The sequence below is a fragment of the Pseudophryne corroboree genome, chromosome 1 (assembly GCF_028390025.1).
Source record: "Pseudophryne corroboree isolate aPseCor3 chromosome 1, aPseCor3.hap2, whole genome shotgun sequence".
NCBI classification, from domain to species: domain Eukaryota; kingdom Metazoa; phylum Chordata; class Amphibia; order Anura; family Myobatrachidae; genus Pseudophryne; species Pseudophryne corroboree.
The window spans coordinates 1,194,648,476-1,194,670,305 of record NC_086444.1 but is presented as its reverse complement, the minus strand read 5'-3'; the positions used below and the strand labels follow the sequence as shown (position 1 = coordinate 1,194,670,305).

The window sequence follows — 21,830 nt, the reverse complement described above, 5'->3', positions numbered from 1 at the left end:
CTCGAAGGCCCCTAGAATTGTGGTGCCTTGGGCAGCTACCCATCATGCCTATATGCTTAGATTGTCCTCACTATATAGGTATTTGGAAAGGATCCGATATGATACACTGACAGACGGGATGGCGGCTGTCAGTATACTGACAGCGGCATTCCGTCTGCCGGGATACCGGCTGCGAGGCGAGCTTTGCCCAACACAGGTTCTATTCCCACTCGGTTGGTGGCGTGGAACCACCAACCAAGTATGAATTAGGGGTGGGTGTCGGTATGCTGACCGTCAGTAAAATGCCGGAGGTCAGGATTCTGGCGTCAGCCTCCTGAATGCTGGGAACCCAACCGCTGCCATTTTGACTGCATCCCTTTGGAAGACCTCAAAAAAAAAAAATATAACAATATCCAGGAGAGATGTATTATCTGGAAAGGGTGATGAAATATTTATTTGGACTCCTTGAGTTATTACTGGATGAAGACAGGTGTATAAACAGGATAAAGAGGAGGTCCCAGACTTGCAGTATGCAAGAGAGCCAAAGTGTGAGATACAGAAGGTTTCATACAGTGTACACCATCAACACTTGCACCAACCCTGTGGGCCACCGAGTTTGACATTCAGAGCCGGCCCTAACCAATATGATGCCTTAGGTAAGATTTTGGCTGGGGCCCCAAAGCACCACCGCAAATTCCGCCTCTGACCCTGCACCCCTTTCCCGGCACCATCACTCCTCACCCATAGCAGTCCTCATTTTGGTACTCCTATCCCCTATATTTAGAATAGGAGTTCATGTTCGGCGCACAGCCCAAAAAGGGCGTGCCCTTGCTGGGAAGTACCCCCAATTTAAATTACGCCACACAGTAGTGCAACTTTATTCACATTATATCATGCGATAATGTTCCTTATTCATGTTACATCACACAGTAATACCACTTTACCTTACATACGTTACTCCTCACAGTAAGTGATTCACTATTCACTTTAAATCACACTGAATTGCTCCTTATTCACATTGCACCGCACCATATTGGTCCTTATTCACATTAGACCACACAGTAGTGCCCTTTCTATACGTTTTGTCACATAGCAGAGCACATTATACACATAATGCCATACATTAGTAATGTATTTATACACATACTACCACACAGTAATGCCCCTTACACATATGAAACACATTATTAATGTCCTTATAAACATAATGCGCCTTACACATTATTAATGCCCTTACACACATAATGACACACATAATGTCCCTTACACATATGCCGAACACTACTGCACAACCAACCCACCCACACACAGCACTCACACGGCTGCTAACACTGTGACCTCGGCCTATGCTTGGATAAAGATGTGTCCTCGTACATCTTGCCTCAATACGTCATACAGCAGATGCCTGGCGTGAGTCAGCTGGCAGCTCTAGGCCAGCTCTGCTAACATTGGGAACCTTTTTTTCCGAAAATGTGTCTTATTTGCATTGCTATGTGACTAGGATGCATAAGCAGCTTCTGCTGATTAAATTATATGCGGCATGCCTATCTTGTGTGTGACTGTGGCTGTATCTGCATATGAAATGCTACATTACAGTAATTTCCAGGAATATACTGTAACATAGCATTTCATTCATATGCAGATACGGGTTCACTACGATATGCCGGCGGTCGGGCTCCCGGCGACCAGCATACCGGCGCCGGGAGCCCGACCGCCGGCTTACCGACAGTGTGGCGAGCGCAAATGAGCCCCTTGCGGGCTCGCTGCGCTCGCCACGCTACGGGCACGGTGGCGCGCTACGTGCGCCACACTATTTTATTCTCCCTCCAGGGGGGAGCGTGGACCCCCACGAGGGAGAATAAGTGTCGGTATGCCGGCTGTCGGGCTCCCGGCGCCGGTATGCTGGTCGCCGGGAGCCCAACCGCCGGCATACTGAAGACCACCCGCAGATACAGCCGCAGTCACACACAGAATATAGGCATGCTGCATACCATTTTAATCTGCAGAAGCTGCTTGTGCCCCTAGGCATTTGCCTTGTGCCCCTAGGCATTTGGCTAGTTTGCACATGCCTAGGGCTCGCTCTGATGGCAATCTCTGTCAGCAGTTGAGCATACTGTATCTGTAACACTCCCATAACACCGACCATCTCCATGCCTGGGCTAACACTCCTCCCAGTCACTGCCCAGGAACCACCACTAAATTATATCAATATACTCCCCCCTGCATATGCCGGAACTAGAACTACAACTCTGCACACTAAGATGCATACGAAGCAGCAAAAATGGTTCCGGTATGTTCGGCATGGGCAGTGGGCACACCTCTGGATCACACCCTGTAATAGGTGGGGCCATTGATACAACAGCTGGTGCCATCTGATCATCTTCAATGTCATACAAGCTGTATATTATTTCACAATTAGTAATTATTGTCACTTTAACACACTGTGATTAGCGCAGGGGTCAGTATGGTTCTGTAACACACTGTGATTAGCGCAGGGGTCAGGGTGGCAGTGTAACACACTGTGATTAGTGCAGGGGTCAGGGTGCCAGTGTAACACATTGTGATTAGTGCAGGGGTCAGGGTGCCAGTGTAACACACTGTGATTAGCGCAGGGGTCAGGGTGCCAGTGTAACACACTGTGATTAGCGCAGGGGTCAGGGTGGCAGGGTAACACATTGTGATTAGTGCAGGGGTCAGGGTGGCAGTGTAACACATTGTGATTAGTGCAGGGGTCAGGGTGCCAGTGTAACACACTGTGATTAGCGCAGGGGTCAGGGTGGCAGTGTAACACATTGTGATTAGTGCAGGGATCAGGGTGCCAGTGTAACACACTGTGATTAGTGCAGAAGTCAGGGTGACAGTGTAACACATTGTGATTAGTGCAGGGGTCAGGGTGCCAGTGTAACACACTGTGATTAGTGCAGAAGTCAGGGTGGCAGTGTAACACATTGTGATTAGTACAGGGGTCAGGGTGGCAGTGTAACACATTGTGATTAGTGCAGGGGTCAGGGTGCCAGTGTAACACACTGTGATTAGCGCAGGGGTCAGGGTGCCAGTGTAACACACTGTGATTAGCGCAGGGGTCAGGGTGGCAGTGTAACACATTGTGATTAGTGCAGGGGTCAGGGTGGCAGTGTAACACATTGTGATTAGTGCAGGGGTCAGGGTGCCAGTGTAACACACTGTGATTAGCGCAGGGGTCAGGGTGGCAGTGTAACACATTGTGATTAGTGCAGGGGTCAGGGTGCCAGTGTAACACACTGTGATTAGTGCAGAAGTCAGGGTGGCAGTGTAACACATTGTGATTAGTGCAGGGGTCAGGGTGGCAGTGTAACACATTGTGATTAGTGCAGGGGTCAGGGTGCCAGTGTAACACACTGTGATTAGCGCAGGGGTCAGGGTGGCAGTGTAACACATTGTGATTAGTGCAGGGGTCAGGGTGACAGTGTAACACATTGTGATTAGTGCAGGGGTCAGGGTGCCAGTGTAACACACTGTGATTAGCGCAGGGGTCAGGGTGGCAGTGTAACACATTGTGATTAGTGCAGGGGTCAGGGTGCCAGTGTAATACACTGTGATTAGCGCAGGGGTCAGGGTGGCAGTGTAACACATTGTGATTAGTGCAGGGGTCAGGGTGCCAGTGTAACACACTGTGATTAGTGCAGAAGTCAGGGTGGCACTGTAACACATTATGATTAGCACACAGGTTAGGGTGGCAGTGTAACACATTGTGATTAGCATGGGGTCAGGGTGGCAGTGTAACAAATTGTGATTAGCACAGGGGTCAGGGTGGCAGTGTAACACATTGTGATTAGTGCAGGGGTCAGGGTGGCAGTGTAACACATTGTGATTAGTGCAGGGGTCAGGGTGGCAGTGTAACACATTGTGATTAGTGCAGAAGTCAGGGTGGCACTGTAACACATTGTGATTAGCCAGGGCCGTAACTAGGGAGGGCTAAGGGGGCATGCACCCCAGGTGCAGGATTTGAGGGGGCACCAAGGAGCAGGATTTTTTTTTTTTTTTTTTACTGGCAGTGCTGTGCTGCTCCAGTGAGACAGTAGACAGCTCCCAGGGCAATGTATCTAACCTACCTGTCTGCCCGCAGATGGCTCCGATGCTGTGCGGGTGAGCTCCAGTACCTGGGATCTCTCCTATGTCGGCTTCTGTCTTAAACGCTCTTCTTTGCCATGCAGTGATGCGACTAGCGTGCGGTGCACCGTACAAGCTATAGAAGCGCACTGTGCTCCCAGTTAGCAGTCTCAACCTCCGCTTTGCCTCCCAGATGTGGGGATTTGGTGTAACGTATAGGGGGGTGTAGTACAGTGATGTAATGTACCATATAGGGTATGTAGTGTGGTCATGTATTGCAGTATATAGGGGCATGTAGTGCACTGATGTGGTGTAGCATATAAGGGGATGTAGCGTAGTGATGTAGTGCAGTGCATAGGGGCATGTCGTGTAGTGATGTAGTTCAGCATGTAGGAGATGTAGTATAGTGATGTAGTGCAGTGGATAAAGGAATGTAGTGTAGTGATGAAGTGTTATGATATAGTGCAATGTATGGGGACACACAGTGGAGCATGTAGTTGAACACGCTCGTGGGGAATGTAACACATGGGGCATTTGAGGCACATAGGGGATTATTGTCCAGTAGTATCCCCCTTTTTCCAAATTGTTGATAATCTGATAATTTTAGTCTGATAGGTTGTTGTTGTTTTTTTTTTTTTTTTTTTTGGGGGGGGGGGGGGGGGGCGCCAAATTACTGCCTTGCCCCGGGTGACGAAAATGATAGTTTTGGCCCTGGATTAGCACAGGGGTCAGGGTGGCAGTGTAACATATTGTGATTAGCACATAGGTTAGGGTGGCAGTGTAACACATTGTGATTAGTACAGGGGTCAGGGTGGCAGTGTAACACATTGTGATTAGTACAGGGGTCAGGGTGGCAGTGTACCACTTTGTGATTAGTGCAGGGGTCAGGGTGGCAGTGTAACACATTGTGATTAGCACTTAGGTTAGGGTGGCAGTGTAACACATTGTGATTAGTACAGGGGTCAGGGTGGCAGTGTAACACATTGTGATTAGTACAGGGGTCAGGGTGGCAGTGTACCACTTTGTGATTAGTGCAGGGGTCAGGGTGGCAGTGTAACACATTGTGATTAGTACAGGGGTCAGGGTGCCAGTGTAACACACTGTGATTAGCGCAGGGGTCAGGGTGGCAGTGTAAGACTTTGTGATTAGTGCAAGGGTCAGGGTGGCAGTGTACCACTTTGTGATTAGTGCAGGGGTCAGGGTGGCAGTGTAACACATTGTGATTAGTGCAGGGGTCAGGGTGCCAGTGTAACACACTGTGATTAGCGCAGGGGTCAGGGTGGCAGTGTAACACTTTGTGATTAGTACAGGGGTCAGGGTGGCAGTGTAACACTTTGTGATTAGTACAGGGGTCAGGGTGGCAGTGTAACACTTTGTGATTAGCGCAGGGGTCAGGGTGGCAGTGTAACACTTTGTGATTAGCACACTGGTTAGGGTGGCAGTGTAACACATTGTGATTAGTACAGGGGTCAGGGTGGCAGTGTAACACTTTGTGATTAGTGCAGGGGTCAGGGTGGCAGTGTAACACATTGTGATTAGCACGGGGTCAGGGTGGCAGTGTAATACTTTGTGATGATTAGCACAGGGGTCAGGGTGGCAGTGTAACACATTGTGATTAGTGCAGTGGTCAGGGTGGCAGTGTAACACTGTAATTAGCACAGGGGTCAGGGTGGCACTGTAACACATTGTGATTAGCACAGGGGTCAGGGTGGCAGTGTAACACTTTGTGATTAGCACAGGGGTCAGAGTGGCAGTGTAACACTTTGTGATTAGCGCAGGGGTCAGGACGGCACTGTAAATATATCAGACTTTTTCTAATATAGGTCAACAATTGTCCTTTTCCTAAAATAGTCTGTAATATTTTACAGGGCATTGATTCTAGTCATTATATATTACACAATTTACAAGAGTCGTGTTAAGTGTTGCGTTTATCTTCCATCTTTATTCTATATCTCCTGTTATCTGTTTATCTTTGCCTTCAGGGATTTATCTTCCCATGCTTATAATCAATTATTAATCCTGTCCCTAATGGAGATTCCTCATATCTGTAGCTATTTTGCCATTATCATATTGCTGGATTGTGCTTTTTGCAGTTTTATTATGAAAGTAAGAACATTTGCTACGTCGCGGTGACTTTTACACGCATACAGCTTATAGCACTGTCACACAGAACCAGCCATGTATTATTAAAATCCAAAAGGAACTGTGGGCAGAAATGTTACAGTATGTCACTTGTTGTCTTCCCAAACCTTACAAACAAAAGCCAAACTCCAGAATTATATTGATGGGATCTATGCCTGGCTGCGCGTGGTAATGACGACATCACAAGTCTCCCCTCACATCTCTTTGGAGATTATATTGATAACAATACAGCCTTAGGGCATACTTGCCTACCTTGCTGGCCCCTCCTCCGGGAGGAGGCAGCGTTGTAGGCTCATGGGGGCTTGGCCGTCAGCATGATGGGCTGCCCGAGGGCGTGGTCAGAGCCAAAGTGGGCTGTCTGGGGGCGTGACGACGGGGAAGTGGGCAGTCCGGGGGCGTGACATCACAATCGCATCATCGTTGCTCCGCCCTCCGCTATTCAGTGCCGGGAAAATAGGCACTATATAGCGGGGGGCGGAGCAACGATGACACGATTCAGCGCAAATCGCTCATCGAATCCCCTCTAGTTTTATGCTGTGGGTGGCCGAGGGGGGGGAGTGGTGGGCCTGACATGGCAAACGGGAAGTTTGCCCACCTTTCCGGGGGGGCCACCCGATTTTCGGGAGCCTCCCGGCCATTCCGGGAGGGTAGGTAAGTATGCATTAGGGTGGCAAGGGCAAAGTGAGCAGATCAGACCACTTTCATGCCCTGCACTCCAGCAGTGGCCACCCATGCACCCAGCAGGTGCCATCAAATGCTGCCCACCTACTCCCTCTTATAATGCATATAGGGCAGCACACCTGGAAACATGGTGCCGTTGTCCTCCAGTTACGGACAGCTAATGCCTATCTGACAAGGAGAGTATTCCATTATTAGGATGGCAATGGGGCTGGCTGGGCAGGGGGGCATGGTGCCATGTGACCACCGGGCCAGTGCAATTTAAGTGTTCCAGGGCCATTTTTGTATTGCATTCCCTGTGAAAAGTTGGGCCACTTGCTTGAGTCTGCACCCCAGGGTGAAAGTTACCAGCCTGCCCCTGGATGGCATCATCGCTGATCTGACGCTTACTGCCACCACAGCCCACACACAGCCCTCATATGCCTCAGAGTGTATCCCCCTTCAGGCCGCATGTCTGTCTGTCAGCTGCCTGTGAGTGTGAGGAGATTGTACACTTATGGCCTACGTACTTGCATCAGGCCCAATATTGGTGAAGAATCACCACACATTGGGGGTAATTCCAAGTTGATCGCAGCGGGATTTTTGTTAGCAACTGGGCAAAACCATGTGCAGTGCAGGGGGGGGGGGGCAGATGTAACATGTGCAGAGAGAGTTAGATTTGGGTGGGGTGTGTTCAATCTGCAATCTAATTTGCAGTGTAAAAATAAAGCAGCCAGTATTTACCCTGCACAGAAACAAAATAACCCACCCAAATCTAACTCTCTCTGCACATGTTATATCTGCCACACCTGCAGTGCACATGATTTTGCCTAATTGCTATCAAAAATCCTGCTGCGATCAACTTGGAATTACCCCCATTAGCTGTGAGAATACGATGGTCTCCTTTCATTCATGTTGTTTAATCTTACATGAACATTTTTCCAACATGGGCCCTCATTCCGAGTTGTTCGCTCGCAAGCTGCTTTTAACAGCATTGCACACGCTAAGCCGCCGCCTACTGGGAGTGAATCTTAGCATAGTAGATTTGCGAACGAAAGATTAGCAGATTTGCGAATAGACAGTTCTTAGCAGTTTCTGAGTAGCTCGAGACTTACTCTGCCACTGCGATCAGTTCAGTCAGTTTCGTTCCTGGTTTGACGTCACAAACACACCCAGCGTTCGCCCAGACACTCCTCCGTTTCTCCAGCCACTCCCGCGTTTTTCCCAGAAACGGTAGCGTTTTTTCACACACACCTATAAAACGGCCAGTTTCCGCCCAGAAACACCCACTTCCTCTCAATCACATTACGATCACCAGAACAAAGAAAAAACCTCGTAATGCCGTGAGTAAAATACCTAACTTAATAGCAAATTTACTTGGCGCAGTCGCACTGCGGACATTGCGCATGCGCATTAGCGACTAATCGCTCCATTGCGGAAAAAAAATAACGAGCGATCAACTCGGAATGACCCCCATGGTCACAGTTATAACCGTGCCTGCTAATAAGTAGATACTACAACACAGTGAGATGGGCAGAAGAATGTTTCCAGAAACCTCCTAGTAGTCAGTGTGGGGATATTTGTAACTAGTTCCCAAAAATGGTGCTAGTCGCTTCCTATTATGGGCAATTACTGTGCATGCACACCTCCAGCCTTCCCTAGAAACAAGGAGTGCCTGTACGTGCAGTCACATGTCTTTGCTGGGAATAGGTAGACCGTATCTATATTGCAGGTGTAAATGTCTGTGAAGGCAGCTTTTCCCTGGGTGTTTCCGAGTAACTAGGTGATTTGACGTGCCCTACGGGCGCTCTTCACGACGTTGTAAGGGGGTACACCCCCTTAACCCTTGCACGTGCAATATTTGCATTATATGGAGTATTACCTCCAATCATAATTGTGTGAGTGGTTAAATATTGCACGGACAAAGGGCGTGCAATGGTTAAGGGGTCGAAGCCCCTTGCAACGGCGTGAACAGCGCACGCAGGGCCTGATGAATCACCTAGTAGGTGCTGTGGTTGGGGCAGTGGCGGGTGCGGGGGAGACGCGGTTTGGGGAGGGGGTCCCGCGGATGGGGGAGGGGTGGTTGCGGGGGTGCCATGGATGGGGGAGGGGCTGGTACGGTGGTGACACAGGTGGGGGAGGAGCGGGTGCGTGTGTGCCGCGGGTGGGGACCCGGAGATACTGTGAGTGGGGGAGGGGCAGGTAATGCTTCTCCTGCTTCTCCTCCTGGAAGCAGCTAAGCTGCTGTCCTCCCAGAGACACGCACAGCAGCCAAGCAGCCAGTTACTATTGTTAGCGCCAGAGTCCCAATGTGCCGCATTACAGGGAAGAAGATGCACTAAATAAACTATAGCTCCCAGCAGCCCTTAGTGCCGGAATGCTTCGGCGCTAAGGGCTGCTGGGAGCTGTAGTTTATTTAGTGCGTCTACTTCCCTGTAATACGGCGCGTTGGGACACCGGCGCTAACAATAGTGACTGGCTGGCAGAACTGACTGACTTGCTGAATAAGTGTAAAAAGTGAGAGTGCTGTGCAGTGTCAGTGACACTGCACACCCACTGCACAGCACAGCACTGTCACCTTTTACATTGATTCAGCGTCCATACAGTACCCTCCGCGATATCACCCTCTCTATCCGTTACATTAGCCATCTCGGGGCTTCCAGGCCGGCAGACCAGGTGCTGTGTTGCGGAGTCAGGGCCTCTGGGGATCTGGGTGCGGCTGTGGTGGGGAGGCAGTTCTGTGACATCACACGCAGAGCAGGCTCCGGGGCTCAGAGAGTATGCGGCGCAGGGAGGGCTATGAAAGTCTTTCACTGCGGTGCTTTCATACACATCTATGCCGATGGCCGCATCAGCTTTTGTTCCACCTGCGCCGCGGCTAGGGAGTGGGGATTGTTGATGCCGGAGGGGGCAGGCGGACTGGCAGCAGGACATAGGACGCTGCAGTAAAAGGATTTTTTCCCCCTATCTACAGCGCAGAGACTTGCTGTAGATGCAGTGGGCCTATATTGGGGTGTGGGCCAGGAGCTGCAGCTCCATCAGCCCCATTGTTAATCCTGTTCTGGAAACACACAGCAGCCAAAGGTCAGAGCCACTCTTTGGGTGTAACCTGTGTGGGAGGGCGTTTCTCGCCCAATCAGCTGTGGACTGGGTGTGATAGACCTGCCACTAACCCAATGAGAGCTCCTAGCCACGCCCAGCGTTATCCACACAGTCACAGAGTCACAGATTTGGACTATTATATAGGAGATGGATGGTCCCCTGTTTTGCTGTAATGCAGCACAATAATTATAGTGGGGCTTATTGGCTGAACCTATGGTGTTGGTAGGTGTGTGAAGGAGGTCAGTCCGCACGATGAATAGTTTAACCAGGGATTGGATTATCAACTAGGTAGAACACAGGGTTCTAGTCAACACAGGGTTAATGCAGCAAGAATACAATATAGGAACATTGGGCGTAATTCAGACCTGATCAGTGCTGTGTGTTTTTGCACAGCAGCCAATTAGGTCTGAACTGCGCACACGCCGGCGCATGCCAGACAGTCAACGGCCGTCTCAGCCCTGCGATCACCTCTGCCCGATTGATAGGCGGGAGGCAGGCCGGCGGCGTTTGGCCGCCGTTTTAGGGTTTCGCAGTCCGGGTAACGCAGGCGTACCTGGACCGCGCGTGGGGCGTACGGCTGCGTGACGTCACACGCAGTCGCTGCGACCCCTGCAGTGATGAGTAGCTCACTGCCAGCACGCAGGAGCAGTGTTGGTAGGGAGCTACTCCTAAAGTACAAAAGCATCGCCGCTGTGTGCTGGGCGTCCCCCCACATGTCTGTGTGACTGTTAAATTTAGCACATCTATGATCAGGTCTGAATTAAGCCCATAGACTATAACAGGCAAGGAGCGGGTTAGTGCAGGTGGTGTGCAGTATCTGGCACACACACTGGCACATAGTCTCAGTGGTAGCGGCAGGGGAGAGTATATAGTACACAGCGGGGGTGACATAGTATATATGTACCACTGTGTGTCTATGGCACTGTCTCCTTGGAGACGCTTAGCTCCTATGGAGGATGGAGATGAAAGACACCTGAGCATGGAGCCGGCACACATGCCTCCGTCACGGGGGCAATTCTGTATGTACACATGGTCACTGCCCAGTTACAGCCCAGAAACACCCATTATACGGACAGTGTCTTCCGTTAACGACAGCCGGATCCATCTATACGCACTGGTGAACTCGATATCCTTCCGCATCTCCACTTGAGTCTGACTCAGAAACGTCTATCACAGTATAGGGACCCAACACTTGTGTTTCTCATGGCTAAAGGACGTCTTACACAATGTAAATGCATCCTCATATAGCCATGGTTATTCAAAGGGATCACTGACACTGGCAATACACAGGTACATTGCGTGTGATGCCATGCCGGGTTTGATTGATTGGAAGGAACACATGTTGTACGTGTCGGCTGCTGACACAGATTGCAGATATTCTCCAGTAAGCCAATTGCACTGGACCTGTCCGTGTCAGCACCAAGTGGTGGCCTGGGAATCCCATTGCAAGTTTAATTTTCCAACAGGGCTGTCTCCGTAATGAGCACTCAAAAATGTACATACTATTAAATCTAATTCATGAGCTTGAAGGAGCCATCAAAAGAAATTGCCGGAGAGGAATTATAGATAAGAGCAGAACCTGGCAAATCTCCCCCCCCCCCCCAGCTCAGCTGCAGTTAGACGCTGAACTGATAGTAAATGACAAATCATTGATATAACGTAACGGTAAAGGTGTGTGGGGGGTGGATAACAATGACTCAGTTCAGTTCAGGTGGTTATTTTAGTAATTTAATTGAATTGCAACGACACTATTTTCTTTTACAGAGGGAAAGGTCCACTAAAGAACACGTCTGATGTGATTAACGCCGCAAAAAAAATTGCAGAAGCCGGTTCTAGGATGGACAAGCTGGCCCGTGCTGTTGCTGATCAGGTAAGACACTTATGTTACCATCTATGGGTGCAACCTTTCTCAAGATAAAACTGTGGCTTGCATATGTTAGCTTTTGCCATACATTTACATTGCTAGAATCACAAGCGTAATAAAAGATGTGAGGTGAAAATAATAGGTTGAAATCTAAGGAGATGTCATTGACTGTGGAGGGCTAGTGACCCCCGCACGGGAGTGGTGAGATGAGTCTGACGTGGGACTGTTACATGAGGGACTTTTGATGGCACGACTATCTCCTCTAGCCCACAAGTACGCTGTCTTGGTGTAATCCTTGACTCCTCCTTCTCCTTCAAACCACACATTCAGCACCTCTCAAAAATGTGTCATTTTCATCTAAAAAATATTTCCAGGATCAGACTCTTTCTCAGCCAGGATGCTACTAAGACTCTTATCCACTCACTGATCATCTCCAGACTGGATTACTGTTATCTCCTCCTGACTGGCATCCCTGACAATTACCTGTCTCCACTCCAATCCTCAATGCTGCTGCACGGATCATCTTCTTCACCCAACGCACTACGTCCACCTCCCCACTCCTACTAGCCCTTCACTGGCTTCCCTTCCTCTTCAGAATCCATTTTAAGCTTCTCAAACTCACTTACAAAGCCCTCACCCACTCCTCTCCCATTTACATCTCTGACCTTATCTCCCTTTACACTCCCACCCGTCCTCTTCGCTCTGCTAATGCACGCTGACTCTCCTGTCTACTGATTACTTCCTCCCACTCCTATCTCCAAGATTTCTCACGTGCTGCTCCCTTTCTCTGGAATTCTCTACCTCTCCCCCTCAGACTCTCCACCTCTACAAAAATTCAGGCTCTCAAGACCCACTTCTTCACCAAACCCAACCTAATCTCATCCTAACCCTCTGTTCCATGCTCTCTGTCTACCCCATCTGTGTCACCCCTGTCTCCCTCATATCCTTCTCTTACTTTAATAATCTTCGATTGCACCAAATCCAGCAGTCTTCTGCCACCTGATACTTATGTCAGTGTTATCTGCTGATGTAGCTACGTTTATTTACCCCGTACTTGTCCTATATTGTCATCAACTGTAAGTCTCTGTTTTCCTGTTTTGATTATATGTTTATGTACTCTGTAATTGGGCTCTGCGGAACCCTTTTGGTGCTATATAAATAAAGGATAATAATAAATAATAATAATAATTAACCATTTGCCTGGCATGGTTGCATCAGATGCGACCACACCAGCAAGCGCCTTATCTGGATACGACCAGTCAGATTGGCCATATGTGCAGCTGCAGGGAAGAGAAACTTCCTGCTGCTGCCGCTTTCAGAGGGACCGGAAGGTCCCTCTGCCTCCCTGTACCCCATAATGTGAACAGAATTGTTGTCACTTATAAAAGTAATGCAACATCAGCGATTGCTTCATTGTATGTGGTCCGTATAAATGGAAAGCATAGGAGTACTGTACATCCACTTCTCCATATGACATGTTACCTACACTTTGTTGCACCCTTGTTGTATTTTTTCTACTTAAATCCAATTGTCCCGAAAGGGGTGAGTTGGGGTGTTAAGCGCAGTATTATGGATGGATCTTGCAATTTGCAGCACTATGCAATGTTCATGCTTCATCGCCGAGCATGCACAATTTTGTGCAACCTGCTAATCTACAGGTGGCAACGGGGCATTTACTTGTAGCCGAAGTGTTCTGAGGACGAGTCGCGGTCCTGCAGACAGAATTGCATGCTAGGCAGAGGTAGACATTGATCTGAGCGTAGGCAGAGATTCATCTGATTTTGGGCAGATCTCTATCACTTTATAGGGCTGGGGTCTGCTGCAGGTTTGCAGGCTCATAGCTTGGATGGATGGATGGATGGGGGCATGCAATTCAGCAGCATTGCATATGACTCTGAATGAGGCCCACATTCTCCAGACTCTCAAACTCATTTAAATCTTCACCACACATGTGATAGCCTCTAGGCCAGAGATTCCCAACTTTAGTCCTCAAGACTTTCTATGTAACCTTTGGAGCCACTCCGCAATCTGTGCGCCCTGGGTGGCCTCATGGGTCCTGCTCCCCTCATTATGGTGAATTTCATTTCATACTAGGGCAGCACAGACGGTGTAATGGTTAGCATTACTGCCTCACAGCACCGAGGTGATGGGTTCGATCCCCACCATGTCCCTGTGTGGAGTTTGTATATTCTCCCTGTGCTTGCATGGGTTTCCACTGGTAGGTTAATTGGCTCCACACAAAAATTAACCCTAATTTGTATGTGTGTGCGTGTACAGATGTAGCCACACTCAACCACGCTCACCGCTGCTTAGCCGCTGCAATACGTACACACCATGTGCACCTTGGGCGTAATTCATGCATCAACAAATTTGTTAGATAATGGGCAAAACCATGTGCACTGCAGGTGGGGCAGATATAACATGTGCAGAGAGAGTTAGATTTGGGTGGGGTGCGTTCAATCTGAAATCTAAATTGCAGTGTAAAAATAAAGCAGCCAGTATTTACCCTGCACGGAAACAAAACTTCTCATACGTCCTAGAGGATGCTGGGGATGCTTCAAGAACCATGGGGTATAGACTATAGATGGGATCCGCAGGAGACATGGGCACTTTAAGACTTTAAAAATAAGAATTTACTTACCGATAATTCTATTTCTCATAGTCCGTAGTGGATGCTGGGACTCCGTCAGGACCATGGGGAATAGCGGGCTCCGCAGGAGACAGGGCACATCTAAAAAAGCTTTTAGGTCACATGGTGCGTACTGGCTCCTCCCCCTATGACCCTCCTCCAAGCCTCAGTTAGGTACTGTGCCCGGACGAGCGTACACAATAAGGAAGGATCTTGAATCCCGGGTAAGACTCATACCAGCCACACCAATCACACCGTACAACTTGTGATCTGAACCCAGTTAACAGTATGATAACACAAACGAAGTAGCCTCTGAACAGATGGCTCACAACAACAGTAATAACCCGATTTTTGTAACAATAACTATGTACAAGCATTGCAGACAATCCGCACTTGGGATGGGCGCCCAGCATCCACTACGGACTATGAGAAATAGAATTATCGGTAAGTAAATTCTTATTTTCTCTAACGTCCTAGTGGATGCTGGGACTCCGTCAGGACCATGGGGATTATACCAAAGCTCCCAAACGGGCGGGAGAGTGCGGATGACTCTGCAGCACCGAATGAGAGAACTGCAGGTCCTCTTTAGCCAGAGTATCAAATTTGTAAAATTTTACAAACGTGTTCTCCCCTGACCACGTAGCTGCTCGGCAAAGTTGTAATGCCGAGACTCCTCGGGCAGCCGCCCAGGATGAGCCCACTTTCCTTGTGGAATGGGCCTTTACAGATTTAGGCTGTGGCAGGCCTGCCACAGAATGTGCAAGTTGGATTGTACTACATATCCAACGTGCAATCGTCTGTTTAGACGCAGGAGCACCCAACTTGTTGGGTGCATACAATGTAAACAACGAGTCAGATTTTCTGACTCCAGCTGTCCTTGAAATATATATTTTTAATGCTCTGACAACGTCCAGTAACTTGGAGTCCTCCAAGTCGCTAGTAGCCGCAGGCACCACAATAGGCTGGTTCAAGTGAAATGCCGAAACCACCTTAGGGAGAAATTGAGGACGTGTCCTCAATTCTGCCCTGTCCGAATGGAATATCAGATATGGGCTTTTGTATGACAAAGCTGCCAACTCCGAAACTCTCCTGGCTGAAGCCAGGGCCAACAGCATGGTTACCTTCCATGTAAGGTATTTTAAATCTACCGATTTTAAAGGCTCAAACCAATGAGATTTGAGAAAATTTAGAACCACGTTCAAATCCCACGGTGCCACTGGAGGCACTATTGGGGGTTGTATATGTAGTACACCTTTGACAAAAGTTTGTACTTCAGGCACTGACGCCAATTCCTTCTGGAAGAAAATTGATAAGGCCGAAATTTGAACTTTAATGGACCCCAATTTGAGGCCCATAGACAATCCTGCTTGCAGGAAATGTAAGAATCGACCCAATTGAAATTCTTCCGTTGGAGCCTTCTTGGCCTCACACCACGCAACATATTTTCTCCAAATGCGGTGATAATGTTGTGCGGTCACTTCTTTCCTGGCTTTAATTAAAGTAGGAAATACTTCCTCAGGAATGCCCTTCTCTTTTAGAATCCGGCGTTCAACCGCCATGCCGTCAAACGCAGCCGCGGTAAGTCTTGGAACATACAAGGTCCCTGCTGAAGCAGATCCCTTCTTAGAGGTAGAGGCCACGGATCCTCCGTGAGCATCTCTTGAAGTTCCGGATACCAAGTTCTTCTTGGCCAGTCTGGAGCTACCAGTATTGTTCTTACTCCTCTTTTCCGTATAATTCTCAGTACCTTTGGTATGAGAGGCAGAGGAGGGAACACATACACTGACTGGTACACCCACGGTGTTACCAGAGCGTCCACAGCTATTGCCTGAGGGTCTCTTGACCTGGCGCAATACCTGTCCAATTTTTTGTTGAGGCGAGACGCCATCATGTCCACCTTTGGTTTTTCCCAACGGTTCACAATCATGTGGAAAACTTCTGGATGAAGTCCCCACTCTCCCGGGTGAAGGTCGTGTCTGCTGAGGAAATCTGCTTCCCAGTTGTCCACTCCCGGGATGAACACTGCTGACAGTGCTACGACATGATTCTCCGCCCAGCGCAGAATCCTTGCAGCTTCTGCCATTGCACTCCTGCTTCTCGTGCCGCCTTGTCGGTTTACGTGGGCGACTGCCGTGATGTTGTCGGACTGGATCAACACCGGCTGACCCTGAAGCAGCGATTTTGCCAGGCTTAGAGCATTGTAGATCGCTCTTAGCTCCAGTATATTTATGTGAAGAGACGTCTCCAGGTTTGACCACACGCCCTGGAAGTTTCTTCCCTTTGTGACTGCTCCCCAACCTCGTAGGCTGGCATCCGTAGTCACCAGGACCCAGTCCTGTATGCCGAATCTGCGGCCCACTAACAGATGGGCAGTCTGCAACCACCACAGGAGAGACAACCTTGTTCTCGGTGACAGTGTTATCCGCTGATGCATGTGCAGATGCGATCCGGACCATTTGTCCAGCAGATCCCACTGAAATGTTCGTGCATGGAATCTGCCGAATGGAATCGCTTCGTACGAAGCCACCATCTTTCCCAGGACTCTTGTGCATTGATGTACTGACACAGTTCCTGGTTTTAGGAGGTTCTTGACAAGTTCGGATAACTCCCTTGCTTTCTCTTCCTGGAGAAATACCTTTTTCTGAACCGTGTCCAGAATCATGCCCAGGAACAGCAGATGTGTTGTCGGGGTCAATTGAGATTTTGGAAGATTTAGAATCCACCCGTGTTGCTGAAGCACTACTTGTGAGCGCTACACCGACTTCCAGCTGTTCTCTGGACTTTGCCCTTATCAGGAGATCGTCCAAGTAAGGGATAATTAATACGCCTTTTCTTCGTAGAAGAACCATCATTTCGGTCATTACCTTGGTAAAGACCCGAGGGGCCGTGGACAACCCAAACGGCAGCGTTTGAAACTGATAATGACAGTCTTGTATCACGAACCTGAGATACCCTTGGTGTGAGGGGTAAATCGGGACATGTAGATAAGCATCTTTTATGTCCAAGGACACCATGAAGTCTCCTTCTTCCAGATTCGCTATCACTGCTCTGAGTGACTCCATCTTGAACTTGAATTTCTTTATGTACAGGTTCAAGGATTTCAGATTTAGAATAGGCCTTACCGAACCGTCCGGTTTCGGTACCACAAATAGTGTGGAATAATACCCCTTTCCCTGTTGTAGGAGGGGTACCTTGACTATCACCTGCTGAGAATACAGCTTGTGAATGGCTTCCAAAACCGACGTCCTTTCTGAGGGGGACGTTGGTAAAGCAGACTTTAGGAACCGGCGAGGGGGAGACCTTTCGAACTCCAGCATGTAACCCTGAGATACTATCTGCAGGACCCACGGGTCCACTTGTGAGTGAACCCATTGATTGCTGAAAATCTTGAGTCGACCCCCCACCGTTCCTGAGTCCGCTTGTAAAGCCCCAGCGTCATGCTGATGGCTTTGTAGAAGCCGGGGCGGGCTTCTGTTCCTGGGCAGGGGCTGCTTGCTGCCCTTTCTTACCCTTTCCTCTGCCTCGCGGCAGATAAGACTGTCCTTTTGGTCGCTTTTTATAGGAGCGAAAGGACTGCGGCTGAAAAGACGGTGTCTTTCTCTGTTGGGAGGGGGTCTGAGGTAAAAAAGTGGATTTGCCGGCAGTTGCCGTGGCCACCAGGTCCGAAAGACCGACCCCAAACAATTCCTCTCCTTTATATGGCAATACTTCCATATGCCTCTTGGAATCCGCATCACCTGACCACTGTCGCGTCCATAAACTTCTTCTGGCAGATATGGACATCGCGCTTACTCTTGATGCTAGAGTACAAACATCCCTCTGAGCATCTCGCATATAAAGGAAAGCATCCTTTAATTGCTCTAGAGTCAATAAAATACTGTCCCTATCCAGGGTATCAATATTTTCAGTCAGAGAATCCAACCACACTACCCCAGCACTGCACATCCAGGCTGAAGCTATTGCCGGTCGCAGTATAACACCAGTATGTGTGTATATACTCTTCAGTGTAGTTTCCAGCCTCCTATCTGCTGGATCCTTGAGGGCGGCCGTATCAGGAGACGGCAACGCCACTTGCTTTGATAAACGTGTGAGCGCCTTATCCACCCTAGGGGGTGTTTCCCAGCGCGCCCTAACCTCTGGTGGGAAAGGGTATAATGCCAATAATCACACACGTCATTCAATTCCTCTGATTCTGGAAAAAATACAGGTAGTTTTTTCACCCCCCACATAATACCCCTTTTTGAGGTACCAGCAGTATCAGAGATCTGCAAAGCCTCCTTCATTGCCGTGATCATATAACGTGTGGCCCTATTGGAAAATACGTTTGTTTCTTCACCGTCGACACTAGATTCATCTGTGTCGGTACCCGTGTCGACTGACTGAGGTAAAGGACGTTTTACAGCCCCTGACGGTGTCTGAGACGCCTGAACCGGTACTAACTGGTTAGCCGGGCGTCTTATTTCGTCAACTGACTTTTGTAATGTGCTGACATTATCACGTAATTCCATAACTAAAGCCATCCATTCCGGTGTCGACTCCCTAGGGGGTGACATTACCATCATCGGCAATTGCTCTGCCTCCACACCAACATCGTCCTCATACATGTCGACACACACGTACCGACACACAGCAGCCACACAGGGAATGCTCTAATCGAAGACAGGACCCCCTAGCCCTTTGGGGAGACAGAGGGAGAGTTTGCCAGCACACACCAAAAGCGCTATAAATGTATATAAACAACCCTAGAAGGTGTTGTTTACTATATATGCGCTCTTAATATATAAATATCGCCAATTTATGCCCCCCTTCTCTTTGTTACCCTGTTTCTGTAGTGCAGTGCAGGGGAGAGACCTGGGAGCCTTCCTCACCAGCGGAGCTGAGCAGGAAAATGGCGCCGAGTGCTGAGGAGAATAAGCTCCGCCCCTTTTTCGGCGGGCTTTTCCCCGGTTTTTAAGAAACTGGCCTGGGTTAAAATACATACATATAGCCTTAATGGCTATATGTGATGTATTTATTTTGCCACTAAAGGTAATTATATTGCTGCCCAGGGCGCCCCCAGCAGCGCCCTGCACCCTCCGTGACTGAGTCAGTGAGCCGTGTGACAACAATGGCGCACAGCTGCCGTGCTGTGCGCTACCTTCAAGAAGACTGAGGAGTCTTCTGCCGCCTGCTTTCCGGACCTCCGTTCTGCCGTCTCTTCAGCGTCTGTAAGGGGGATCGGCGGCGCGGCTCCGGGACGAACCCCAGGCTGACCTGTGTTCCGACTCCCTCTGGAGCTAAGTGTCCAGTAGCCTAAGACTCCAATCCATCCTGCACGCAGGTGAGTTGGAAATCTCTCCCCTAAGTCCCTCGATGCAGTGATCCTGTTGCCAGCAGGAATCACTGAGATTGAAACCTAAAAAAAAACTTTTCTAAACAGCTCTTTAGGAGAGCCACCTAGATTGCACCCTCTCGGACGGGCACAAAAACCTAACTGAGGCTTGGAGGAGGGTCATAGGGGGAGGAGCCAGTACGCACCATGTGACCTAAAAGCTTTTTTAGATGTGCCCTGTCTCCTGCGGAGCCCGCTATTCCCCATGGTCCTGACGGAGTCCCAGCATCCACTAGGACGTTAGAGAAAGGGGTGTGAACTGGCTCCTCCCTCTATGCCCCTCCTCCAGACTCCAGTTTAGATTCTGTGCCCAGAGAGACTCGTCACACACTGAGAGGCTCTCCAGAGTTCCTCAGAAAAAGACTTTATGTTAGGTTTATTATTTTCAGGGAGACCTGCTGGCAACAGGCTTCGTGGGAGTGAGGGGAGAGAAGCAGTCCTACTTCTCTGAGTTCAAAGGCTCTGCTTCTTAGGCTACTGGACACCATTAGCTCCAGAGGGTCCGATCACTTGGTGCGCCTAGCTGCTCGTTCCCGGAGCCACGCCGTCACCCCCCCTGCAGAGCCAGAAGAAAGAAGCCGGATGAGTAAATGAAGAACAGAAGACTTCAGTGACGGCAGAAGACTTTGTGGCTCTGAGGTACCGCGCTGCGCGCCATTGCTCCCACACACAAGCGGCACTACAAGGGTGCAGGGCGCAGGGGGGGCACCCTGGGCAGCATGTATACCTCAGAGATAGACTGGCAAGAGAGATATTAAGTGCCTGGGCACTTAATACAGACCCCCGCCAGTATAAATATCTAGAAAATAGTGGGGCTGAAGCGCACCATTAAGGGGGCGTGGCTTAGCCCTCCAGCTCTAACCAGCGCCATTTTCTCCTCAAAAACGCTGGCCCTGCCGAACAGCACTGCTGAGCAGCTCACAGTGAAAAACGAGGGGGGGGGGGGGGCACAGTTGTTTAGTGCAATATATGTTAGAAATAATATACAGTGTATAATGAGTATGGTGTAAATAGAGCTGGTAAGTCTGCTATGTTTTCCCTGACAGAAAGTACTGGGTCTATTCCTTACAGTCGGCATGTCTGAGGCTGAGGGCTCTGCCACAAATGGCTATAGGAATGTCACTGTCGGCACTGCCGACTCCTGAGGGTACTTGGTTCATGTAAATAATGTCAGTAGATGTATTTTTTTCTTATGAGAAAACTGTATGGGAGACACAGACGTGTGTGGGTGACCCTGTCGGCACCAACTAATCTGACTGGGTAAAAAAAAAAATTTGACATGATAATGTGATGCATTTCAGAAAGCTATACCTGTATGTATGTGTATATATATATATATATATATATATATATATATATATGTATGGTACGATTGCATATATCTGTGGCTCGAACACAGACGTAGTAATTTTGTGGAGGGCGTAATATTGATAATATATTTCCCTCAGACCCCTCGGGGTCGCAAAAATTGTATTTTGCCCAGTTACTACTCCCTGATATCGACACGAATACTACTTCTTATGTCGACCATGATGTTTCCTGATAAGATCCTCAACATCGGCATTCAGTACATGTTTCATACACATTAAGAACGTATTAACGTCACTAGGGACCCTGCTGTTCCTGACAAAAACATATATATATATATAATTCCATAGAAGTGTCCGCACTCACGTCCCATATGTCATCGCCGTGGGGTGCTCCTCGTGATAACCCCAAAAAGGTTTCACATATACCAGGTGTGTTGGAGAATCCAACAGAGGGCACTCACCAGTCCATAAAGATTATAAAGGTTTTTATTGATGCATCATAATCACCAGTAGTGTGTCGACGTTTCGACCCATAGGGCCTTTCTCAAGACAGTCAGAGAAGACATCCAAACAGCATGTGTGTAACTGGCATGCTGTTTGGATGTCTTCTCTGACTGTCTTGAGAAAGGCCCTATGGGTCGAAACGTCGACACACTACTGGTGATTTTGATGTATCAATAAAAACCT

At 49.0% G+C, this 21,830-nt stretch overlaps 1 protein-coding gene across 5 annotated transcripts in view; it reads left to right on the top strand.

Annotated features, from left to right (window-relative positions):
- The window catches only part of CTNNA2 (catenin alpha 2), a 2,737,142-nt gene that overhangs the window by 2,445,875 nt on the left and 269,437 nt on the right, over positions 1-21,830 (top strand). For all 5 annotated transcript variants that reach the window (XM_063925313.1, XM_063925315.1, XM_063925316.1 and 2 more), the window contains one exon: positions 11,734-11,839. In XM_063925313.1, the coding sequence (XP_063781383.1) occupies positions 11,734-11,839 (106 nt within the window). The remainder of the gene's footprint in view (positions 1-11,733; positions 11,840-21,830) is intronic.